Raw genomic sequence first — 27545 nt, forward strand, 5'->3', positions numbered from 1 at the left:
CTCTTCTTCTTCCTCTTCCTCCTCTTCTTCATTTTCCACCTCTTCCTCTTTTCCTCCTCTTCCTCCTCTTCTTCCATTCTCTTCTCCTTCTTCCTCTTCCTCCTCCTCCTCTTCCTCCTCCTCTTCCTTTATCTCCTCCTCTTCTTCTTCCTCTTTTTCCTCTTCCTCCTCTCCTTCCTTTTCTTCTTCTTCCTCTTCCTCCTCCTCTTCTTCCATTTCTATTTCCTCTTCTAATTCCTCCTCCTCCCTTTTCTTCTCCTCTTCCTCTTTTTCCTCCTCTTCTTCCTTGTCCTGCTCCTCTTCTTCTTCCTCTTCTTCCTCTTCCTCTTCTCCCTCCCTTTTCCGTGACTCCGCCTCCCTCCCTAACTCCGCCCCCTCTCCCCCCCCCATAGCTCCTCAGCCGCAAGCTCCGGGAAGCGGAGCAGCGCCGCCTCCGGGAGGAAGAGGCGGAGCTCCAGCGCCGGGAGGCGGGGCAAGAGCGCCTCCGCCGCCTCTACGCCGCCCAGGAAGAGCTCCTGCGGGCCAATCGGGGACTCGGGTTCGAGGCCGGCCAGCAGGGCCCCGCCTACGCCCCCTACGCCGAGCGCGGGAACCGGATCTGCGGGGAGGTCTCGGCCCTGGTGAGGACGGCCAGCGAGGTGAGTGCGGGGGGGGCACTTCCTTCCTTCCTTCCTTTCTTCCTTCCTTCCTTCTTTTCCCTTCCCTTCTTTCCCCTTCCTTCCTTCCTTCCTTTTCCTTTCCTTTCCCTTTCCTTCCTTCTTCCCTTCCTTCCTTACTCCCTCCTTCCCTTCTTTTCACTTCCTTCCTTCCTTCCTTCTTTTTCCTCCCTTCCTCCCTTCCTTCTTTCCTTCCTTCCTTCCTTTTTCTTCCTACCTCCCTCCCTCCCTTCCTTCCTTTTTCCTTCCTTCTTGCATTTCCTTCCCTTCCTCCTTCCTTCCTTCCTTCCTTCCTTCCTTCCTTCCTTCTTTCCTTCCTTCCTTCCCCTTTCCTTCTTTCCTGCATTTCCTTTCCTTCCTTCCTGCCTTCCTCCGTCCTTCCTTCCTTCCTCCTTTTCCTTTCCTTCCCCTTTCCTTCCTCCCTTTCCTTCCTTCTTTCCTTCCTCCTCCCTTCCTTTCCCTTTCCTTCCTTCTTGCAGTTCCTTCTTTCCTTCCTCCCTCCCTCCCTTCGCTTCTTATCACTTCCTTCCTTCCTTCCTTCCTTCCTTCCTTCCCCTTTCCTTCCTTCTTGCATTTCCTTTCTTCCTTTCCTTCCTTCCTTCTTGCATTTTTTTCTTTCCTTTCCTTTCATTTCTTGCATTTCCTCCCTCCCTCCCTCCCTCCCTTCCTTCCCCTTCCTTCCTTCCTCTCTTCCCTTTCCTTCCTTCCTTCCTTCCTTCCTCTCTTCCCTTACCTTCCTTCCTTCTTCTCTTCCCTTTCCTTCCTCCCTCCCTCCCTCCCTTCCCTTCTTTTCACTTCCTTCCTTCTTTCCTTCCTTTTCCTCCCTCCCTCCCTTCCTTCCTTCCCCTTTCCTTCCTTCTTGCATTTCCTTTCTTCCTTTCCTTCCTTCCTTCCTTCCTCCCTCCCTCCCTCCCTTCTTTCATTTCCTTCCTCCTTTTCCCTTCCTTCCTCCCTCCCTCCCTCCCTTCCTTCCTTCCTTCCCCTTTCCTTCCTGCGGGCCAATCGGGGACTCGGGTTCCAGGCCGGGCGGCAGGGCCCCGCCTACGCCCCCTACGCCGAGCGCGGGAACCGGATCTGCGGGGAAGTGTCGGCCCTGGTGCGGACGGCCAGCGAGGTGAGTGCGGGGGGGGCCCCACTTCCTTCCTTCCTTCCTTCCTTCCTTCCTTCCTTCCTTCCCCTTTCCTTCCTTCCTGCATTTCCTTCCTCCCTCCCTCCCTTCCTTTTTCTTTTCTACTTTTTCCTTCCCTTTCTTCCCCTTCCTTTCATTTCCCTTGCGGGAAGAGATCTCCCTCGCCGCCGAAAGGAGGAAGCGGGAAGAGGAAGTGGGAACGTTTCCTTCCTTCCTTCCTTCTTGCATTTCCTTCCTTCCTTCCTCTCTTCCCTTTCCTTCCTTCCTTCCTTCCTTCCCTCCCTCCCCTTCTTTTCCCTTCCTCCCTCCTCCCTCCCTTCCTTTCCCTTTCCTTCCTTCTTGCATTTCCTTTCTTCCTTTTCTTCCTTCCTTTCTTTTTGCGTTTCCTTCCTTCCGTCCATCCGTCTTGCATTCCTTCCTTCCTTCTTCTCTTCCCCTTCCTTCCTTCCTTCCTTCCTTCCTCTCTTCCCTTCCTCCCTCCCTTCCTTCCCTTCTTTTCACTTCTTTCCTTCCTTCCTTCCTTCCTTCCTTCCTTCCTTCCTTTTCCTCCCTCCTTTTACCTTCCTTCCTTCTTTTCCCTTCCTTTCCCCTTCCTTCTTTCCTTCCTTCCTCCTTTTCCTTTCCTTCTCCTTTCCTTCCTTCCTTCCTCCCTCCCTCCCTCCCCTTCTTTTCCCTTCTTTCCTTCCTTCCTTGCTTCCTTCCCCTTCCTCCTTTTCCTTCCTTCCTTCTTTTCCCTTCCTTTCCCCTTGCTCCCTCCCTTCCCTTCCTTCTTTCATTTCCTTCCTCCTTTTCACTTCCTTCCTACCTTCCTTCTTTTCACTTCCTTCCTTCCTTCCTTCCTTCTTTTTCCTTCCTTGCTTCCTTCCTTCCTTCCTCCCTCCCTCCCTCCTTTTCACTTCCTCCTTCCTTCCTTCCTCCCCCCAGAGAGGATTCCCCGATCCCGCCAACCTCGCTTCCGCGAGGAAGCAGGAAGAGGAAGCGGAAACGTTTCTTTCCTTCCTGCATTTCCTTCCTTCCTTCTTGCATTTCCTTCCTTCCTTCCTCTCTGCCCTTTCCTTTTTTCCTTCCTTCCTTCCTTCCTCTCTTCCCTTTCCTTCCTTCCTTCCTTCCTCCCTCCCTCCCCTTCTTTTCACTCCCTTCCTTCTTTCCTTCCTTCCCTCCTTCCTTCCCTCCTTCCCTCCCTCCCTTCCTTGCTTCCTTCCTCCTTTCCCCTTTCTTCCTTCTTTTCACTTCCTTTTCCTCCTTTCCTTCCTTCCTCCTTTTCCCTTCCTTCCTTCCTTCCATCCCTCCTTCCTTCCTTCCTTCCTTCTTTTCCCTTCCTCCTTTCCTTCCTTCCTCCTTTTCCCTTCCTTCCTTCCTTCCTTCCTTCCTTCCTTCCTTTCACTTCCTTTTCCCTTCCTTCTTTCCTTCCTTCCTCCTTTTCCCTTCCTTCCTTCCTTCCTTCCTTTCCCTTCCTTTTCCCTTCCTTCCTTCCTCCCTCCCTCCCTTCCTTCCTTCCTTCCCTCCTTTTCCCTTCCTTCCTTCTTTTCACTTCCTCCTTCCTCCCTCCCTTCCTTCCTCCTTTTCACTTCCTTCCTCCTTGTCACTTCCTTCCTTCCCCCCAGAGAGGATTCCCCGATCCCGCCGACCTCGCTTCCGCCGACCAGGCGCTCCTGGAAATGCGCAATCTCGTTTCCGGATTGCGGGAAGAGATCTCCCTCGCCGCCGAAAGGAGGAAGCAGGAAGAGGAAGCGGAAACGTTTCCTTCCTTCTTGCATTTCCTTCCTACCTTCCTTCCTTCCCTCCCTCCCCTTTTCACTTCCTTCCTCCCTTCCTTCCTTTCCCTTTCTTTCCTTCTTGCATTTCCTTCTTCCCTTCCTTCCTTCCTTCCTTTCTTCCTCCCTTCCCTTCTTTTCACTTCCTTTCTTCCTCCCTTCCCTTCCCTTCTTTTCCCTTCCTTCCTTCCTTCCTTCCTTCCTTCCTTTTCCTCCCACCCTTCCTTCCTTCCATCCATCAATCTTGCATTTCCTTTCTTCCCTTCCTTCCTTCTTTCCTTCTTGCATTTCCTCTCCCTCTCTTCCCTTTTTTACTTCCTTCTTTCCTTCCTCTCTTTCCTTTCCTTCCTTCTTTTCTTCCTTCCTTCCCTCCCCTTCCTCCTTTTCCCTCCCTTCCTTCCCTTCTTCCTTCCTTTTTTCACTTCCTTTTCCCATCCTTCTTTCCTTCCTTCCTCCTTCCCTCCTTCCTTCCTTCCTTCCTTCCCTCCCTCCCTCCTTCCTCCCTTCCCTCCTTCCTTCCTTCCCTCCTTCCTTCCTTCCTTCCTTCCTTCCTTCCTTCCTTTTCCTCCCTCCCTTCCTTCCTTCTTTCCTTCCCTACTTCCTTACTTCCCTCCCCTTCCTCCTTTTCCCTTCCTTCCTTCCTTCTTTTCACTTCCTTTTCCCTTCCTTCTTTCATTTCCTTCCTACTTTTCACTTCCTCCTTCCTTCCTTCCTCCCCTAGAGAGGATTCCCCGATCCCGCCGACCTCGCTTCCGCCGACCAGGCCCTCCTGGAAATGCGGAATCTCGTTTCCACCTTGCGGGAAGAGATCTCCCTCGCCGCCCAAAGGAGGAAGCGGGAAGAGGAAGCGGGAAAAGCGGCCGAGAAGGAGAAAAACGAGAAAAACGAGAAAACAACCAGCAGCCAGGATCCGGAAAAAGATCCCCTTCCGGAAAGTTCCGGGAAGGTCCGGAAAAACGGTACGTTTTTTCTACCCAGATATAATGATCTTTCCATTTATGAGATTCCGGTTGTGGTGGAATAATAATAATAATAATAATAATAATAATAATAATAATAATAATAATAATAATAATAATATTGTGGTGGAATTATTGTTATTGTTATTATTGTTGTTGTCATTATGTGGTGGAATTCTTATTTTTATGATTTATTTTGTGGTGCATTTATTATTATTATTGTTATTTATTTTGTGGCGCAATTGCTGTTATTATTTATTTTGTATAATGTAATTGAATTTTTTATTTACAACATATCACTACTATTGTATTATAAATATCTCTTATATATAATTTATGTTATATATCAAAATAAATATAAATTGTATTTACATAAATATAAATGTAATCTCTTTTTCTCTATAATTTATGTTTATATTTAAATATAAATATAATTATAAATAGAAATATAATTATTCATCTTTATTATATATATATATATACACACACACGCACACTATATATATATATATATATATATATACGCACACACACACATATTTATGTATACATATATACACATATACACACACATGCACACACAATATATATACACACACACACACACACACAATATATATATATATATATACACACAGAAAGTATATATATATATATACACACAATATACACACACACACACACACACTATATATATATATATATATATATATATACACACACACTATACGTATACACTATACACACAATATATATATATACACACACACACACACACACATACACAAACGTGTATACACACACACACACACTATATATATATATATACACAGAATATATATATATATATACACAATATATACACACACACACACACAATATTTGTATATATATACACTATATATATATATATATATATATACACACACACACACACTCATACACAAACGTGTATACACACACACACACACTATATATATATATATATATATATATACACAATATATACACACACATACACACACACACAATATTTGTATATATATACACTATATATATATATATATATATATATACACACACACACACACACACTCATACACAAATGTGTATACACACACACACACTATATATATATATATATACACACAGAATATATATATATATATATACACAATATATACACACACACACACACAATATTTGTATATATATACACTATATATATATATATATATATATATATATACACACACACACACACATACACAAACGTGTATACACACACACACTATATATATATATATATATACACACAGAATATATATATATATATATACACAATATATACACACACACACACACACACACACAATATGTGTATATATATACACTATATATGTATATATATATACACACAAACGTGTATACACACACACACACAATATACACTATATGTATACACTATACACACAATATATATATATACACACACACACATATGTATTTTTATTTTATTTTTAAAAAAATTCTTTCTCTTTATAAGCCCGTCAAACAGATCGAAATCAATCCAAATATAAATGGATCCTCTTTTTTTAGGGCTCCAGCTCCAGTCCGACGAAAAGACCCTCCAGTGGTACCAGCAGCTCCAGGACCAGTTGGACCAGTGTGTGGATTCCTTTGCCGGCCTGGCCAATAGCAAGGAGCGCCAGGTAGACCCTCCCCCAAGCTTGGGGGGATCGTTCGCCAGATCCCCAGGCGGTTTCCTGGATCCCCGTATAAGTCACTGGATCCCTTTGTGATTCCACGGATCCCTGGACGGTTTGCTGGATCCCTGTATGAGTCCCTGGATCCCTCTATGGTTCCCCAGATCCCTGGATCCCCATACGAGTCCCTGGATCCCTCTATGGTCCCCCAGATCCCTGGATCCCCATACGAGTCCCTGGATCCCTCTATGGTTCCCCAGATCCCTGGATCCCCATACGAGTCCCTGGATCCCTCTATGATTCCACGGATCCTTGGGCGATTCCCCAGGTCCTTTGAGGAGTCCCTGGATCCCCATACAAGTCCCTGGATCATTGGACGGTTTCCCGGATCCCCGTATGAGTCCCTGGATCCTTAGAGGAGTCCCTGGATCTTAGGGTGGTTCCCTGGATTCCCATACGAGTCCCTGGATCCCTCTGTGGTTCCCCGGATCCTCGGACGATTCCCCGGGTCCTTTTAGGAGTCCCTGGATCCCTCTATGGTTCCCTGGATCCCTGGATGAGTCCCTGGGTCCCACTATGAATCCCCAGATCCTCAGACTGTTCCCTGGATCCCCGGATGAGTCCCAGGATCCTTTGAGGAGTCCCGGGATCCTTGGGCGGTTTCCCGGATTCCTCTATGAGTCCCTGGATCCCTCTACGATTTCCCGGATCCCTGGACCGTTTGCTGGATCCCTGGATGAGTCCCTGGATCCCTCTATGGTTCCCCTGATCCTCGGATGATTCCCTGGATCCCTGGATGAGTCCCTGGATCTTAGGATGGTTCCCTGGATCCCCGTAGGAGTCCCCAGATCCTTGGATGGTTCCCTGGATCCCCATACGAATCCCTGGATCCCTCTGTGGTTCCCCGGATCCTCGGATGATTCCCTCGATCCCTGGATGAGTCCCTGGATCCCGCTATTATTCCCCTGATCCTCAGACTGTTCCCTGGATCCCTGGATGAGTCCCTGGATCTTAGGATGGTTCCCTGGATCCCCATACGAGTCCCCGGATCCCTCTGTGATTCCACGGATCCTTGGGCGATTCTCCGAGTCCTTTGAGGAGTCCCTGGATCCCCATCCCCCCTAGATCATTGGACGGTTTCCTTAGATTCCTGTATGAGCCCCTGGATCCCTCTGTGATTCCCCGGGTCCTCGGACAATTCCCCGGATCCCTGGACGAGTCCCCGGATCCTTCGACGATCCCCCAGATGCCTCTACAAATCCCTGGATCCTCAGACTGTTCCCCCAGATCCTTGGACGATTCCCTGGATCCCTGTACAAGTCCCTGGATCCCCGTACGAGTCCCTGGATCCCAGGAAGATGCCCCGGATCCCCGTACAAGTCCCTGGATCTTAGGATGATTCCCTGGATCCCTCTATGATTCCCTCTATGAATCCCTGAATCCACGGACAATTCCCAGATCCCTGGACGAGTCCTGGGATCCTTGGAGGATTCCCCAGATCCTCAGACCATCCCCCAGATCCTCGGACAATTCCCCGGCTCTCCATACGAGTCCCGGGATCTTCAGACCATTCACCAGATCCCCGTACGATTCCCCAGATCCTCGGACCATTCACCAGATCTCCCTACAAGTCCCCGGATCCTCGGACGATTCCCCGGATCCTTGACCATTCACCAGATCTCTGTACGAGTCCCCAGATCCCCGTACAAGTCCCCAGATCCTCAGGCAATTCCCAGATCTCCCTACAAGTACCCAGATCCTCGGACGATTCCCAGATCTCCCTACAAGTCCCCGGATCCTCGGACGATTCCCCGGATCCCCGGACGAGTCCCTGGATCCCTCTACCATTCCCCGGATCCCGGTACAAGTCCCCAGATCCTCAGACAATTCCCAGATCTCCCTACAAGTCCCCAGATCCTCAGACAATTCCCAGATCTCCCTACAAGTCCCCAGATCTCCCTACAAGTCCCCAGATCCTCAGGCAATTCCCAGATCTCCCTACAAGTCCCCGGATCCTCGGACGATTCCCCGGATCCTTGACCATTCACCAGATCACTGTACGAGTCCCCGGATCCCCGTACAAGTCCCCAGATCCTCAGACAATTCCCAGATCTCCCTACAAGTCCCCAGATCCCCGTACGATTCCCCGGATCCCCGTACGAGTCACCGGATCCCTCTAAGATTCCCCGGATCCCTCTAGAATTCCCCGGAGGAGTCCCCCGACCCGAATCCCGGGAACGGGAGAGAGGGAGATCCCAAAATGCCGGTGATCCTTTTCCTCTCCTGCCCCCCCCCTTTTCCAGGAAAAGAAGATCAAGATGGATCTCCAGAAAGCCGTCACCACTCCTGTCAGTCAAATCTCGACCAGAGCAGGTCAGCTGCTTCCTTTCCGACTTCCTTTTCCTCCATTTCCTCCTTCCTTTTCCTCCACTTCTTCCTTTTCCGACTTCCCAATTTTTCCTCCACTTCCTCCTTCCTTTTCCTCCCTCCTTCCTTTTTCTCCACTTCCTTCCTTTTCCTCCACTTCCTCCCTTTCCTCCACTTCTTCCTTTTCCTCCACTTTCTCCCTCCTTCCTTTTCCTCCATTTCCTCCTTCCTTTTCCTCCACATCTTTTTCTTCCACTTTCTCCTTCCTTTTCCTCCACTTCCTCCTTTCCCTCCGCTGCATTTCCTTTCCTTCCTCCCTTCCTTTCCTTCCTTCCTTCCTTCCTTTTTCCTTCCTTGCATTTCCTTCCTTCCTTCCTTTTTCCTTCCTTCTTGCATTTCCTTTCCTTCCTTCCTTTTTCCTTTCTTCTTGCATTTCCTTCCTTCCTTCCCCTTTCCTTTCCTTTCTTCCTTCCTTCCTTCCATCCATCCACTCCCAACTTCCACTTCCTGTCCCCAAATCTTCCCAATCTTCCACTTCCTGTTTCCCAACTTCCTGCTTCCTCTTCCTCCTTCCTTCCATCCACCCATCTTTCATTTCCTTCCTTCCTTCCATCCACTTCCTGTCCCCAAATCTTCCACTTCCTGTTTCCCAACTTCCCGCTTCCTCTTCCTCTCCAGGATCCCAGCTGAAGGAGATCTTTGACAAGATCCACGCCTTACTCTCCGGGAAACCCGTCCGATCCGGCGGACAAAGCGTTTCCTTCCTTTTCCTCCCTCCCTCCCTTCCTTCCTTTTTCCTTCCTTCTTGCATTTCCTTCCTTCCTTCCTTTTCCTCCCTCCCTTCCTTCCTTCTTGCATTTCCTTCCCCCCTCCCTCCCTTCCTTCTTCCTGCCTTCTTGCATTTCCTTCCTCCCTCCCTTCCTTCCTTCCTTTTTCCTTCCTTCTTGCATTTCCTTCCTTCCATCCATCCACTTCCAACTTCCACTTCCTGTCCCCAAATCCTCCCAATATTCCACTTCCTGTTTCCTTTCATCCATCCATCTTGCATTTCCTTCCTTCCTTCTTTCCTTCCACTTCCAACTTCCACTTCCCGCTTCCTTTTTCTTTCCTTCTTGCATTTCCTTCCTTCCTTCTTTCCTTCCTTCCTTCCTTTCCCTCCCTCCCTCCCTCCCTTCCTTCCTTCCTTCCTTCTTTCCTTCCTTCCTTTTCCTCCCTCCCTCCCTTTTTCCTTCTTGCATTTCCTTCCTTCCACTTCCTGTCCCCAAATCTTCCACTTCCTGTTCCCCAACTTCCCGCTTCCTCTTCCTCTTCAGGATCCCAGCTGAAGGAGATCTTTGACAAGATCCACGCCTTACTCTCCGGGAAACCCGTCCGATCCGGCGGACAAAGTGTTTCCTTCCTTCCTTCCTTCCTTCCTTCCTTTTCCTCCCTCCCTTCCTTTTCCTCCCTCCCTTCCTTCCTCCCTCCCTTCCTTCCTTCCTCCCTTCCTTCCTTCCTTCCTTCCTTTTCCTCCCTCCCTCCCTTCCTTCCTCCCTTCTTCCCTTTTCCCTTCCTTCTAGCATTTCCTTCCTTCCATCCATCCACCCACTTCCAACTTCCACTTCCTCTTTCCCAACTTCCCGCTTCCTCTTCCTCTTCAGGATCCCAGCTGAAGGAGATCTTGCATTTCCTTCCTTCCTTCCTTCCACTCCCAACTTCCACTTCCTGTCCCCAAATCTCCCCAATCTTCCACTTCCTCTTTCCCAACTTCCCACTTCCTCTTCCTGTTTCCCAACTTCCCGCTTCCTCTTCCTCCAGGATCCCAGCTGAAGGAGATCTTTGACAAGATCCACGCCTTGCTCTCCGGGAAACCCGTCCGGTCCGGCGGACAAAGCGTTTCCTTCCTTCCATCCATCCACTTCCAACTTCCACTTCCTGTCCCAACATCTTCCCAATCTTCCACTTCCTGTTTCCCAACTTCCCGCTTCCTCTTCCTCCTTCCTTCCATCCATCCATCTTGCATTTCTTTCTTTCCTTCCTTCCTTCCATCCATCCACTTCCCACTTCCACTTCCTGTTTCCCAACTTCCCGCTTCCACTTCCTGTTTCCCAACTTCCTGCTTCCTCTTCCTCCAGGATCCCAGCTGAAGGAGATCTTGCATTTCCTTCCTTCCTTCTTTCCTTCCCTCCTTCCTTCCATCCACCCCTCTTGCATTTGCTTTCTTCTCTTCCTTCCTTCCATCCACCCACTTCCAACTTCCACTTCCTGTTTCCCAACGTCCCACTTCCTCTTCCTCCAGGATCCCAGCTGAAGGAGATCTTGCATTTCCTTCCTTCCTTCCTTCCTTCCTTCCTTTTTCCTTCCTTCTTGCATTTCCTTTCCTTCCTTCCATCCACTTCCAACTTCCTGTCCCCAAATCTTCCCAATCTTCCACTTCCTGTTTCCCAACTACCCGCTTCCTCTTCCCCCTTCCTTCCATCCATCCATCTTGCATTTCTTTCCTTCCTTCCTTCCATCCACTTCCTGTCCCAAAATCTTCCACTTCCTGTCTCCCAACTTCCCGCTTCCTCTTCCTTCAGGATCCCAGCTGAAGGAGATCTTGCATTTCCTTTCTTCCTTTCCTTCCTTCCTTCCTTCCTTCCATCCATCCACTTCCAACTTCCACTTCCTCTCCCAACATCTTCCACTTCCTCTTTCCCAACGTCCCGCTTCCTCTTCCTCCAGGATCCCAGCTGAAGGAGATCTTTGACAAGATCCACGCCTTACTCTCCGGGAAACCCGTCCGATCCGGCGGACAAAGCGTTTCCTTCCTTCCTTCCTTCCTTCCTTCCTTCCTTCCTTTTTCCTTCTTGCATTTCCTTCCTTCCTTCTTTCTTTCTTTCTTTCTTTCTTTCTTTCCTTCCTTCCTTCCTTCCTTCCTTCCTTTTTCCTTCCTTCCTTCCTTCCATCCATCCTTCCCCTTTTCTTTCTTCCTTTCCTTCCTTCCTTCCTTCCTTCCATCCACTTCCCACTTCCACTTCCTCTTTCCCAACTTCCCGCTTCCTCTTCCTCCAGGATCCCAGCTGAAGGAGATCTTTGACAAGATCCACGCCTTACTCTCCGGGAAACCCGTCCGATCCGGCGGACAAAGCGTTTCCTTCCTTCTTCCCTCCCTTCCCTTCATTTCACTTCCTTCGTTCCTCCCTCCCTTCCTTCCTTCTTCCTTCCTTCTTGCATTTCCTCCCTCCCTCCCTCCCTCCCTTCCTTCCTTTTTCCTTCCTTCTTGCATTTCCTTCCTTCCTTCCATCCATCCATCCATCTTGCATTTCCTTCCTTCCATCCATCCACTTCCAACTTCCACTTCCTGTCCCCAAATCCTCCCAATATTCCACTTCCTGTTTCCTTCCTTTCATCCATCCATCTTGCATTTCCTTCCTTCCTTCCACTTCCAACTTCCACTTCCTGTTTCCCAACTTCCTACTTCCTCTTCCTGTTTCCCAACTTCCCGCTTCCTCTTCCTCCCGGATCCCCACATCTTCCCAATCTTCCACTTCCTGCTTCCCGCTTCCTCTTTCCCCAGGATCCCAGCTGAGATCTTGCATTATCTTCCTCCCTTTCTTCCTTTTTCCTTCCTTCTAGCATTTCCTTCCTTCCATCCACCCACTTCCAACTTCCACTTCCTCTTTCCCGCTTCCTCTTCCTCTTCAGGATCCCAGCTGAAGGAGATCTTTGACAAGATCCACGCCTTACTCTCCGGGAAACCCGTCCGATCTTGCCCTTCCTTCCTTCCTTCCTTCCTTCCTTTCTTCCTTCCTTCCATCCATCTTGCATTTCCATCCTTCCTTCCTTTCTTCCTCCCTCCCTTTTTCCTTCCTTCCTGCATTTCCTTCCTCCCTTCCTTCCTTCTTGCATTTCCTTCCTTCCATCCATCCACTTCCAACTTCCACTTCCTCTTTCCCAACGTCCCGCTTCCTCTTCCTCCCGGATCCCAGCTGAAGGAGATCTTGCATTTCCTTCCTTCCTTCTTTCCTTCCTTCCTTCCTCCCTCCCTCCCTCCCTCCCTTCCTTCCATCCATCTTGCATTTCCTTCCTTCCTTCTTTCCTTCCTTTTCCTCCCTCCCTTCCTTCCTTCCATCCATCCACTTCCAACTTCCACTTCCCACTTCCTCTTCCTTCAGGATCCCAGCTGAAGGAGATCTTTGACAAGATCCACGCCTTGCTCTCCGGGAAACCCGTCCGATCCGGTGGACAAAGCGTTTCCTTCCTTCCTTCCTTTCTTCCTTCCTCCCTCCCTCCCCTTCTTTTCACTTCCTTCCTTCCTTCCATCCACCTCCAACTTCCACTTCCTCTCCCAACATCTTCCACTTCCTCTTTCCCAACTTCCCGCTTCCTCTTCCTCCAGGATCCCAGCTGAAGGAGATCTTTGACAAGATCCACGCCTTGCTCTCCGGGAAACCCGTCCGATCCGGCGGACAAAGCGTTTCCTTCCTCCCTCCCTCCCTCCCTTCCCTTTTCACTTCCTTCCTTCCTTCCTTTTTCCTTCCTTCTTGCATTTCCTTCCTTCCATCCGTCCATCTTGCATTTCCTTCCTCCCTTTTCCTCCTTTCCTTCCTTTTTCCTTCTTGCATTCCTTCCATCCTTCCTTCCTTCCTTCTTGCATTTCCTTCCTTTCTTCTTTTCCGTTTCCTTCCTTCCTGCATTTCCTTCCTTCCTTCCTTCCTTCCTTCCTTCCTTTTTCCTTCCTTCTTGCATTTCCTTCCTTCCTTCCATCCGTCCATCTTGCATTTCCTTCCTCCCTTTTCCTCCCTTCCTTCCTTTTTCCTTCTTGCATTCCTTCCATCCTTCCTTCCTTCTTGCATTTCCTTCCTTTCTTCTTTTCTGTTTCCTTCCTTCCTGCATTTCCTTTCCTTCCTTCCTTCCTTCCTTCCTTCCTTCCTTTTTCCTTCCTTCTTGCATTTCCTTCCTTCCTTCCTTCCATCCATCTTGCATTTCCTTCCTTCCTTCCCCTTTCCTTTCTTCCTTCCTTCCTTCCTTCCATCCATCCACTTCCAACTTCCACTTCCTGTCCCCAAATCTTCCACTTCCTCTTTCCCAACTTCCCACTTCCTCTTCCTCCAGGATCCCAGCTGAAGGAGATGTTGCATTTCCTTCCTTCCTTCTTTCCTTCCCTCCTTCCTTCCATCCACCCCTCTTGCATTTCCTTTTTTCCCTTCCTTCCTTCCTTCCACCCACTTCCACTTCCTCTTTCCCAACCTCCCGCTTCCTCTTCCCCCAGGATCCCAGCTGAAGGAGATCTTTGACAAGATCCACGCCTTACTCTCCGGGAAACCCGTCCGATCCTTCCTTCCTTTCCTTCCTTCCTTCCTTCCATCCCTCCACTTCCCAATCTTCCACTTCCTCTTTCCCAACTTCCCGCTTCCTCTTCCTCCAGGATCCCAGCTGAAGGAGATCTTTGACAAGATCCACGCCTTGCTCTCCGGGAAACCCGTCCGATCCGGCGGACAAAGCGTTTCCTTCCTCCCTCCCTTCCCTTCTTTTCACTTCCTTCCTTCCTTCCTTTTCCTCCCTTCCCTTCTCCTTCCTTCTTGCATTTCCTTCCTTCCTTCCTTCGTTTTTCCTCCCTCCCTCCCTTCCTTCCTTCCTTTTTCCTTCCTTCTTGCATTTCCTTCCTTCCTTCTTGCATTTCCTTTCTTCGTTCTTTCCTCCCTTCCTTTTCCTCCCTCCCTTCCTTCCTTCCTTTCCCTTCCTTCTTGCATTTCCTTCCTTTCTTCCATCCATCCATCCATCCATCTTGCATTTCCTTCCTTCCTTCCTTCCATCCACTTCCCACTTCCACTTCCTGTCCCCAAATCTTCCCAATCTTCCACTTCCTGTTTCCCAACTTCCCGCTTCCTTTTTCCTTCCTTCTTGCATTTCCTTCCTTCCTTCCATCCATCTTGCATTTCCTTCCTTCCACTCCCAACTTCCACTTCCTGCCCCAAATCCTCCACTTCCTGTTTCCCAACTTCCCCTTCCTTCCTTCCTTCCTTCCTGCATTTCTTTTTTTCCTTCCTTCCTTCCTTCCTTCCACTTCCTGTCCCAAAATCTTCCACTTCCTGTTTCCCAACTTCCCACTTCCACTTCCTGTTTCCCAACTTCCCGCTTCCCCTTCCTTCCTTCCTGCATTTCTTTTTTTCCTTCCTTCCACTTCCACTTCCTGTCCCAAAATCTTCCACTTCCTCTTTCCCAACTTCCCGCTTCCACTTCCTCTTTCCCAACTTCCCGCTTCCTCTTCCCCCAGGATCCCAGCTGAAGGAGATCTTTGACAAGATCCACGCCTTACTCTCCGGGAAACCCGTCCGATCCGGCGGACAAAGCGTCTCCGTCTCTCTCCACCCGGAAGCCCTCAACTTTTCCTACTACAAGCTGGCGGAAAAATTTGTGGTAAGAGATTTTTCCGGGAAATTTCCCCCAATCTGTTGATTTCCCCCCAATTTTTTATTATTATTATTATTATTATTATTATTATTATTATTATTATTATTATTATCATCATCATCATTATTATTATTATTATTATCACTATTATTGATGTTATTATTACTATTGTTGATATTGTTATTGTTGTTGATATTGTTGTAATTATTACTCCTATTATTTCTATTATTGCTATGACTACTATTATTATTTCTGATATTATTATTATTATTGATATTGATATTACTACTACTACTACTATTCCTATCGATGATGATGATGATTATTATTATTATTATCATCATTACTGCTATTGTTATTACTTCTACTATTGGTATCATTACGACTATTATTATTGATATTACTATTACTATTATTATCATTATTGATATTATTACTATTATTATTGATATTATTATTATTATTATTATTACTAGTACTGTTATTACTATTATCGATATTGTTATTACTACTACTACTACTACAACTATTATTATTACTACTACTAGTAGTAGTAGTATTGGTATTATTATTATTACTACTACTACTATTATTGATACTATTACTACTACTACTACTACTATTGATATTATTACGACTGCTACTATTATTATTACTACTATCATTGATATTATTACTACTACTATTATTATTCATATTACGACTGCTACTATTATTAGTACTATTATTGATATTGTTATTACTATTATTATTATTGTTGTTGATATTATTACGACTGCTACTATTTTTGCTATTATTGATATTGTTATTACTACTACTATTATTATTGATATTATTATGACTACTATTAATATTACTATTATTGATATTATTACTACTACGATTATTATTGTTATTATTATGACTACTATTATTGATATTGTTATTACTACTAGTATTATCATTGATATTATTACGACTTATTATTACTACTATTATTGATATTGTTGTTACTACTAGTACTACTACTACTATTATTATTGATATTATTACTACTACTACTATTATTGATATTATTATTATATATATTATATTATATTTTTATTATTTTTACTGATATTATTACGGCTGCTACTATTATTATTATTATTATTATTATTGCTATTATTGATATTGTTACTATTATTATTATTATTGATATTACTACGACTGCTACTATTATTATTATTGCTACTATTATTCGTATTGTTGTTACTACTACTACTATTGATATTGTTACTATTATTATTATTATTGATATTATTACGACTGCTACTATTATTATTATTGCTACTATTATTCGTATTGTTGTTGCTACTACTACTATTGATATTGTTACTACTACTACTACTGATATTGTTACAACATTATTATTACTATTATTCATATTGTTATTGTTGATATTGTTGTTACTACTATTATTTCTATTATTATTATTATTATTGCTACTATTATTATTTCTGATATTATTATTATTATTACTCCTCCTCCTCCTCCTATTATTTCTATTATTACAATTATTACTACTATTATTTCTGATATTATTATTATTATTTCTATTATTATTATTATTATTATTATTATTATTATTTCTATTATTATTATTATTACTATTACTATTATTACTACTACTCTCCCCCCAGAAACAAGGGGAGGAGGAGGTGGCCTCCCACCACCAGGCCGCCTTCCCCATCGCCGTGGTGGCTTCTGGGATCTGGGAGCTCCACCCCCCGGTCGGCCACTTCCTGTTGGCCCACCTCCACAGGAAGTGCCCTTACGCCGCCCCCCTGAGGCCCCGGGTCCCCCAGGGGGCGTCGCCCGAGGAGGGGCGGAGGTAATAACGAGATCGTTATTAACGAGTCGTCGTCGATTCTTATTGATACTTGTGCGTTGTTGTTATTAATTATTATTAATAATAATTCCCTATTATTAGTAGTTGTTAATTCTTATTGGTATTAAATATGAGTTATTCATCGTTAGTTATTAGTCGTAGTTAATTCTTATTGGTGTTAAGTATTAATTATTCATAGTTATTAGTCGTAGTAGTTAATTCTTATTGGTATTAAGTATTAATTATTAATAGTGAGTTATTATTATTATTAGTTGTTAATTCTTATTGGTATTAAATATGAATTATTCATAGTTATTATTAGTTGTTAATTCTTATTGGTATTAAATATGAATTATTCATAGTTATTAGTCGTAGTTGTTGATTCTTATTGGTATTAAATATTAAGTATTCATAGTTGGTTATTAGTCGTTGTAGTTAATTCTTATTGGTATTAGTTATTAATTGCTATTATTATGATGAATTGTTGTAAATTATTACTTTTTGTTAATTGTTTATTATTATGAATTGTTATGATTATTATGAATTGTTATTAATTGTTGGTAGATGGATGGATGGGAACAGGATTGTTATTAATTGATTGTTGTTAATTGTTATTCATACTAGTGCATTGTTATGAATTATTAATAATCAGTTTTTATTATTAGTTGTTAATTCTTATTAGTATGAATTATGAAGTGTTATTATGAATTGTCAATTAGTATTTTTTAAATTAATTAATAATTAGTAATGAATGGTTTATTATTGTTGATGGGTGGGTGGGTGGATGGGTTGATTGATTGATTGATTGATGAATGGATGGACAGATGGATATATGGATAGATAGATAGATAGATAGATAGATGGATGGATTGGATGAATGGATGGGTTGATGGATTGATGGATGGATGGACGGATGGATATATGGATAGATAGATAGATAGATAGATAGATGGATGGATTGGATGAATGGATGGGTTGATGGATTGATTGATTGATGGATAGATGGATGGATGGGTGGACGGATAGATGGATAAATTGAGATGGATGGATGGATGGAGGGTTGATGGATGGATGGATGGATGGATGGGTTGATTGATTGATTGATTGATGGATAGATGGATGGATAGAGATAGATAGATAGATAGATAGATAGATAGATGGGTTGATTATGGATGGATGGATCAGTTGGTTGATGGATGGATGGATGGATGGATGGATTGATTGATGGATGGGTTGATTGATGGATAGATGGATGGATGGATTGATTGATTGATTGATTGACTGGTGGATGGATGGATGGACGGATGGCTATATGGATGGATGGATAGATAGATAGATAGATAGATAGATACATGGGTTGGTTGATGGATGGATGGATAGATGGATAAATTGAGATTGATGGATGGATTGATGGATTGATTGATTGATTGATGGGTGGATGGATGGATAGATGGATAAATTGAGATGGATGGATGGATGGATCAGTTGGTTGATGGATGGATGGATGGATAGATTGGTGGGTGGATGGATAAATTGAGATGGATGGATGGAGGGTTGATGGATTGATTGATGGATGGATGGATGGACGGACGGATAGATGGATAAATTGAGATGGACGGATGGAGGGTTGATGGATGGATGGATGGATGGATGGATGGATGGGTTGATTGATTGATTGATTGATTGACTGATGGATGGGTTGATGGATGGATGGACGGATGGATATATGGATGGATAGATAGATAGATGCATGGGTTGATTGATGGATGGATGGATTGATTGACGGATGGATGGATGGATGGATGGATATATGGATAGATAGATAGATAGATAGATAGATAGATGCATGGCTTGATGGATGGATGGATGGATTGATTGATGGATAGATTGAGATGGATGGATGGAGGGTTGATGGATGGATGGATGGATTGAGTGATAATTTCCTAGATAGATAGATAGATAGCATGGGTTGATAGATAGATGGATGGATGGATTGATATATTGACTGATTGATGGATGGATGGATTGATGGATAGATAGATGGATAGATTGAGATGGTTGGTTGGTTGGTTGGTTGGATGGATGGATGGATTGATTGATGGATGGATAGATTGGTGGATGTATAGATTGATTGATTGATTGATTGATTGATTGACTGATGGATGGATAGATGGATAAATTGAGAGAGGGATGGATTGATGGATTGATTGATTGATTGACGGATGGATGGATGGATTGATTAATGCATAGATGGATAAATTGAGGGATGGATTGATGGATTGATTGATTGATTGATTGATTGACGGATTGATTGATTGATGGATCGATGGATAAATTGAGAGGTGGATTGATTGACGGATGGATTGATTGATTGATTGATTGATTGACGGATGGATGGATAGATAGATAGATAGATTGATGGATAAATTGAGAGAGGGATGGATGGATGGATGGATTGATTGATTGATGGATAGGTGGATAAATTGATTGACGGCTGGATGGATGGATTGATTGATTGACAGATGGATGGATAGATTGATTGATTGATTGATTGGTTGATGGATGGATGGATAAATTGAGAGAGGGATGGATTTATTGATTTATTGATTGATTGACGGATGGATGGATTGATTGATGGATAAATTGATTGATTGATTGATTGATCAATTGATCGATCGATTGATTGATTGACACCCGCCTCCCCCTCCCGCCCCCAGGCTGCTGGGCTACCAATCCCACGACTCGGCCCCCGAACCCCAGGACAACTTCCTGAAGCGGATGTCCGGAATGATCCGCCTCTACGCCGCCATCTTGACGCTGCGCTGGCCCTACGGAGGGGAGGGGGTGAGGGAAAGTTCCGGAAAGTTCCGGGTGGCGGAAAAAGAAAATATATTTTATATTCTATATTTTATTTGATTTTATTCTTCATTTATTTTATTTGTTGTGTTGTTTATTTTTAATGTATTTTATTTATTCTCTCTTATTTATTTTTATTTTCTTTGTTCTGTTATTTCTTATTAATATATTTTATTTATTCTATCTGATTTATTTTTATTTTCTTTGTTCTGTTATTTCTTATTAATATATTTTATTTATTCTATCTGATTTATTTTTATTTTCTTTGTTCTGTTATTTCTTTTTAATATATTTTATTTGTTCTGTTATTTATTTTTATTTTATTTTCTTTATTGTTATTTACTTTTAATTTATTTTCTTTATTGTTATTTATTTTTAATTTATTTTCTTTATTTTATCTTATTTATTTTCTTTTTAATTTATTTTATTCATTCTGTTATGTTTATTCTATCTCACTTATTTTATTTTTAATTTATTTTATTTATTCTATCTTATTTGTTTTCTTTATTCTGTTATTTATTTTCTTTTTAATTTATTTTATTCTATCTTATTTATTTTATTTTTATTTTATTTATTCTGTTATTTATTTTCTTTTTAATTTATTTTATTCTGTTATTTACTTTTAATGTTTTTTATTTATTCTCTCTTATTTATTTTTAATATATTTTATTTTATTTGTTCTGTTATTTATTTTTAATGTATTTCATTTATTCTCTCTTATTTATTTTTAATATATTTTATTTTATTTGTTCTGTTATTTATTTTTAATTTATTTTATTTTGTTTGTTCTGTTATTTATTTTTAATTTATTTTGTTTTCTTTGTTCTGTGATTTATTTTCAATTTAATTTATTTATTCTATCTGATTTATTTTCTTTTTCATTTTGTTCTGTCTGATTTATTTTCTTTATTCTGTTATTTATTTTATTTTTAATGTATCTTATTTTTAATTTATTTTGTTTGTTCTGTTGTTTATTCTTAATTTATGTTATTTATTCTGTCTTATTTGTTTTTAATTTATTTGATTTGTTCTGTTATTTATTTTTAATCTATTTTATTTATCTTATTTGTTTTCTTTTTGATTTATTTTATTTATTCCATCTTATTTATTTTTAATTTATTTGATTTATTCTGTTATTTGTTTTTAATTTATTTTATTTATTCTATCTTATTTATTTTTAAATTATTTTATTTATTCTGTTATTTATTTTTAATCTATCTTATTTATTTTCTTTTTAATTTATTTTATTCATTCTATGTTATGTTATTTTAAATTTATTTTATTTATTCTATCTTATTTATTTTCTTTTTAATTCATTTTATTTATTCTGTTATCTATTTTCTTTTTAGTTCATTTTATTTGTTCTATCTTATTTATTTTCTTTTTAATTTATTTTATTTATTCTATCTTATTTATTTTCTTTTTAATTCATTCTATCTTTATTTATTTTGTTTTTAATTTATTTTATTTATTCTGTGTTATTTTTAATTTATTTTATTTATTCTATCTTTTTAATTTTATTTTTAATTTATTTACTCTATCTTATTTATTATATTAATTTATTATATTTATCTATTAATTTCATTTTTATTTGTTTTCTTGCATTTATTTTTAATTACTTTTAACCCCAAGTGGATTTTTATTTAATATTTTTATTTAATTTTTTATTTAATCTTTTTATTTTAATATTTGGGTTCTTGTTTTATTTCAGCCCGGTCAAATAATATTTTATTATTCAAATCATTTGACATTAATATACGATTATTTCCCCCTAATTTAAATATTTTATTATTATCATACATTAATTTAAAATTATTATTATTATTATTATTATTATTATTATACATTAATATCCGATTATTTCCCAGAACCACCCGCACGGACTCAACCAGGCCTGGCGCTGGTTGGCCCAGACTTTGAACGCGGAGCCATTTCCCGACGTGACGGCCACCATCCTCTTCGACTTCCTGGAGGTGGGACCCGGGCGCGTCCGGGGCAGGAAGTGAGGGAGGGGAGGGCACTTCCTGTTTCCTGGAGGTGGGATCTGGGGGGAGAGGAGGGATTTCCCATTTCCTGTTTCCTTTCCCATTTCCTGTTTCCTTTCCCACTTCCTATTTCATTTCCCATTTCTGGTTTCATTTCCCATTTCCTGTTTCCTGGAGGTGGGATCCAGGTGTCCGGAAGGGGAGGGCATTTCCTGTTTCCTGAAGGTGGGAGGGGAGGGAGTTTCCTGTTTCCTATAGGTGGGACCCAGGCGTCCGGGACGGGGAGGGGATTTCCTGTTTCCTGGAGGTGGGACCCAGGCGTCCGGGACAGGGAGGGGATTTCCTGGAGGTGGGATCTGGGGGGAGAGGAGGGGAGGGATTTCCCATTTCCTGTTTCCTTTCCCGTTTCCCATTTCCTGTGTCCTTTCCCATTTCCTGTTTCCTGGAGGTGGGATGGGACCCAGGCGTTTGGGAGGGGAGGGCATTTCCTGTTTCCTGGAGGTGGGATCTGGGGGGAGAGGAGGGGAGGGATTTCCCATTTCCTGTTTCCTTTCCTATTTCCTGTTTCCTTTCCCATTTCCTGTTTGCTGGAGGTGGGATCTGGGGGGAGAGGAGGGGAGGGATTTCCCATTTCCTGTTTCCTTTCCCGTTTCCTGTTTCTTGTTTCCTTTCCCATTTCCTGTTTCCTGGAGGTGGGATCTGGGTGGAGAGGAGGGAGGGATTTCCCATTTCCTGTTTCCTTTCCTGTTTCCTGTTTCCTGTTTCCTTCCCCATTTCCTGTTTCCTTTCCCATTTCCTGTTTCCTGGAGGTGGGATCTGGGGGCAGATTATATTTTATATTTATTTATTTTTCTCTTTTTATATCTTTCCTTTCCCATTTCCTGTTTCCTGGAGGTGGGATCTGGGGGGAGAGGAGCGGAGGGATTTCCCATTTCCTGTTTCCTTTCCCATTTCCTGTTTCGTGGAGGTGGGATGGGACCCAGGCGCTCGGGAGGGGAGGGGATTTCCTGTTGGTTTCCTGGAGGTGGGACCCAGGCATCCGGGGCAGGAAGTGGGGCAGGGGAGGGCACTTCCTGTTTCCTGGAGGTGGGATCTGGGGGGAGAGGAGGGGAGGGATTTCCCATTTCCTGTTTCCTTTCCCATTTCCTGTTTCATTTCCTGTTTCCTGGAGGTGGGATGGGACCCAGGCGTTCGGGAGGGGAGGGGATTTCCTGTTGGTTTCCTGGAGGTGGGACCCGGGCGTCCGGGGCAGGAAGTGGGGGCAGGGGAGGGCACTTTCCTTTCCCATTTCCTGTTTCCCTTTCCTGTTTCCTGAAGGTGGGACCCAGGCGTCCGGGGCAGGAAGTGGGGGAGGGGAGGGCATTTCCTGTTTCCTTTCCCATTTCCTCTTTCCTGTTTCCTGGAGGTGGGGTGGGACCCAGCCTTTCGGGAGGGGAGGGGATTTCCTGTTTCCTGTTTGTTTCCTGGAGGTGGGATCTGGGGGGAGAGGAGAGAAGGGATTTCCCATTTCCTGTTTCCTTTCCCATTTCCTGTTTCCTGGAGGTGGGATCCGGGGAGGAGAGGAGGGGAGGGATTTCCCATTTCTTATTTCCTTTCCCATTTCCTGTTTCCTGGAGGTGGGATCTGGAGGGAGAGGAGGGGAGGGATTTCCCATTTCCTGTTTCCTTTCCCCTTTCCTGTTTCCTGGAGGTGGGATCTGGGGGGAGAGGAGGGGAGGGATTTCCTGTTTCCTTTCCCATTTCCTGTTTATTCTTTCTTTTTATTACTGTTGCTTTATTATTGTATTGATCATTCTTGTTATTCTTGCTGCATTATTAATAATAATTATTAATTACTATTATTATTAATTATTATTATTAGGTCTCTTAATTGCAAGTTCTTGTATTTTATTGTATTTTTATTTATTTGATTTCATTTTGATTTCATTTATTTCATTTGTATCCCATTTTATGATGATTATTTCCTTCTTGTTCTTGATTTTGGTGGTTTCTCTTGTTTTTATTTTATTCTTTCTTTTTATGGCTGTTCTTTTATTATTGTTGTATTGATCATTCTTGTTATTCTTGCTGCATTAATAATAATTATTAATTATTATTTTTATTATTAATTATTTGCCATGAAAGTCTACCAGGCCCAATTTGGGGAAGATGATCATCTTGATTTTTAGGACTGTTGTTTTATTATTGTCGTATTGATCATTCTTGTTATTATTGCTGCATTATTAATTAATAATAATAATAATAATAATAATAATAATTTATTTGCCATGAAAGTCTACCAGGCCCAATTTGGGAAGATGATCATCTTGATTTTTATTATTGTTGTATTTATCATTGTCGTTTTTATCATTCTTGTTATTATTGCTGCATTATTAATAATTATCATTAATTATTATTATTAATTATTATTATTATTAGGTCTGCGGCAACGCTCTCATGAAAGTCTACCAGGCCCAATTTTGGAAGATGATCATCTTGATTTTTATGACTTGTATTCATCGTTCTTGTTATTCTTGCTGCATTATTACTAATTATTATTAATTATTATTATTATTATTATTATTATTATTATTATTATTATTATTATTATTAATTATTTGCCATGAAAGTCTACCAGGCCCAGTTTTGGAAGATGATCATCTTGATTTTTATTACTATTGTTTTATTATTGTTGTATTGATCATTCTTGTTATTATTGCTGCATTATTAATAATTATTTAAATAATAATAATAATAATAATAATAATAATAATAATAATAATAATAATAATTTCCCGTGAAAGTCTACCAGGCCCAATTTTGGAAGATGATTATCTTGATTTTTAGGACTCTTCTTTTATTATTGATGTATTGATCATTCTTGTTATTATTGCTGCATTATTAATTATTATTATTATTATTAATAATTATTAATTATTAGGTCTGCGGCAACGCTCTCATGAAAGTCTACCAGGCCCAATTTTGGAAGATGATTATCTTGATCAGAGAGGAATATCTGCCCAGGTATTGCCAATCACGTAATATTATTGCCAATAATATAATATTCACTTCTCTAATCAATATTTGCAAATTTTCCCGCAATTTTTCGGCAATTAAAAGCAATGCAGACCAAATTGCAATGCAAATTAATTCCCTTTTAAATGAGATTTATTGCCCAAATTTGCCTGTTTTTTTGGCTGTTTGCAATAAGAAGCCCTTGAGATCCACTTGCAATGGGAATTTTATTTTATTTTTATTTCATTTCATTTTGGATATTTTACTCACTTTCATTCCATTTCATTTATTATATTTATCTTGTATTTATTATATTTTATTTTTCATTTTTATTTATTATATTTATCTTGTTTCTATTTTTCTTATTTATATTTTTCATTTACTGTTTCTTTTGCTATTTTATTCATATTTATATTTTTCATTTACTGTTTGTTTCCTATTTTATTTATATTTATATTTATATTTACTATTTATTTCCTATTTTATTTATATTTATATTTTCATTTTTCATTTACTATTTATTTACTATTTTATTTATCTTTATATTTTTATTTACTATATATTTACTATTTATTTCCTATTTTATTTATATTTTTCATTTACTATTTTATTCATATTTATATTTTTCATTTACTGTTTATTTCCTATTTTATTTATATTTCTATTTTTATTTACTATATTTCTATTTCTATTTACTATTTATTTCCTATTTTATTTATATTTTTCATTTACTATTTATTTCCTATTTTATTTATATTTATATTTATAGTTACTATATTTATATTTTTATTTACTATTTTATTTCTATTTTTCATTTCCTCTTTTATTGATATATTTTTCATTTACTGTTTATTTCCTCTTTTATTTCTATTTATATTTTTTTCTTGATTTTCTTTCGTTCATTTCTTTGTTTATTTCCTTTCGTTTTGCCGTATATTTTCATTTTTCATTTACTATTATTTACTATTTATTTATATTTTTCATTTACTATTTTATTTATGTTTATATTTTTCATTTCCTATTTATTTCCTATTTTATTTATATTTATATTTTTATTTCCTATATTTATATTTTTATTTCCTATTTTATTTATATTTTTCATTTCCCCTTTTATTGATATATTTTTAATTTACTGTTTATTTCCTCTTTTATTTCTATTAATATTTTTTTCCTTGATTTCCTTTCTTTCATTTATTTTATTTATTTCCTTTCGTTTTGCCCTTTCGCAACCTTTCAAATCTCCCACTTGCTCCCTGCATTTCATTTATTTATATTTTCATTTTTATTTACTATATTCATATTTTTAATTACTATTTATTTCCTATTTTATTTATATTTTTCATTTCCTATTTTATTTATATTTATATTTACTATTTATTTTCTATTTTATTTATATTTTCCATTTCCATTTCATTTATATATTTTTAATTTACTGTTTATTTCCTATTTTATTTATATTCATATATTTTTTCTTGATTTTGTTCCGTTCATTTATTTGCTTGATTTATTTCCTTCTGTTTTGCAGGATCGAAGAGATCACCAGCGCTGGGCAAATGGGATCCTTTATCCGGCTGAGGCAGTTTTTGGAGGTAAAATTATTGCAAATGATTTGCAAATTCTTCCAAATTTTTGCATTCCAAATTACTGCATATAAAATTATTAATATAATATATAATAATTAACATAACATAACATTATATTATAATATATTTTAATTATAATAATATAATAGATAATTATAATATAATATAATTCCTTATAATATCATTATAAGGAATGTCAAGCAGTATAGAAATGAACTTATAATAATTGTAATAATAATAATAATAATAATAATAATAAAATTATTTGCAAATTCTTCCAAATTTTTGCAATCCAAATAATAACTTTATACGCAAATATTCAATTTGCATTTCATTACAATTTCATTTCTATAGAAACGAACTTACAATAATTGTAATAATAATAATAATAATAATAATTTCATTCTAATGTGAAATTATAATATGAAAATCATGATTATTTCATATTCATGAAATTATAATATGAAATGATTGCATTTGACATTTTTGCATTTGAAATTATTTCCCGTTTCCATAATTATGATTATAATCATTACTCTAATACTTATAAAACAGGGGTGGCGGAAGGAGGAATTTCAAGGGGTAATAATAATAATAGTAAGAATAATAATATAAGAATTAGTAAGAATAATTATTTCCATAATTATTATTCTTATAATACTTATAAAACAGGGATTCCAGAAGGAGGGATTTTAAGGGGGTTCCGGGATTAGAATATTAATATTAATAATATGAATAAGAATAATTATATTTCCATATAATAATAATACTTATTATTATTATACTTATTATACTTATAATTATTATTATACTTTAATTCTATAATTATATATACTTAATACTTATAAAACAGGGGTTGCGGTTCCGGGATAATATAATAATAATAATAATGACGACGACGACGATGATGATGATGATAATAATAATAATAATATTCCCCCCTCTCTCCCCAGGAATCTTTGCGGCGCAACGAAATCCCCCTCCCCAAAGGATTCCTGCCCCCGTCCTTTTGGAGGTCGTGACTCCGCCCCCCGAATTTTCCGGAACCTTCCGGGGTCGTTTCCGGGGAAACGGGAAGAAACCGAACAGCTTCCGGGTCTGCAAATCCCGCAAAAGGGAATTATTATTCAAATTTATGCAAATTTATCTATTTTGGGGGGGCAAATTGTCCTCAAATTATTCCGATTATTCAAATTTATTCAAATTTGTCTATTTTTGGGGGGGGACAAATTGTCCTCAAAAGGTGCCATGGGAATTATTCCGATTATTCAAATTTATTCAAATTTGTCTCTTTTGGGGGGTGGAAATTGTCCTCAAAAGCTGCAATGGGAAT

The 27545-nt window shown here is 40.2% G+C and overlaps 1 protein-coding gene across 1 annotated transcript in view; it reads left to right on the forward strand.

Moving 5' to 3' along the window:
- The window catches only part of LOC310668794 (mRNA export factor GLE1-like), a gene marked incomplete at its 5' end in the record, with an annotated part of 34737 nt that extends 7440 nt beyond the window's left edge, over positions 1-27297 (forward strand). The window contains 11 exons of the mRNA XM_083422122.1: positions 393-638; positions 4261-4498; positions 6098-6210; positions 8508-8577; positions 14810-14952; positions 16608-16798; positions 19513-19639; positions 21520-21624; positions 24556-24638; positions 26155-26218; positions 27166-27297. Of these exons, the coding sequence (XP_083278248.1) occupies positions 393-638; positions 4261-4498; positions 6098-6210; positions 8508-8577; positions 14810-14952; positions 16608-16798; positions 19513-19639; positions 21520-21624; positions 24556-24638; positions 26155-26218; positions 27166-27234 (1449 nt within the window). The 3' untranslated portion in view covers positions 27235-27297. The remainder of the gene's footprint in view (positions 1-392; positions 639-4260; positions 4499-6097; positions 6211-8507; positions 8578-14809; positions 14953-16607; positions 16799-19512; positions 19640-21519; positions 21625-24555; positions 24639-26154; positions 26219-27165) is intronic.
- Between the last annotated feature and the right edge of the window lie 248 nt (positions 27298-27545).

The sequence above is a fragment of the Podarcis tiliguerta genome (genome assembly GCF_965153285.1).
Source record: "Podarcis tiliguerta genome assembly, chromosome: W".
NCBI classification, from domain to species: domain Eukaryota; kingdom Metazoa; phylum Chordata; class Lepidosauria; order Squamata; family Lacertidae; genus Podarcis; species Podarcis tiliguerta.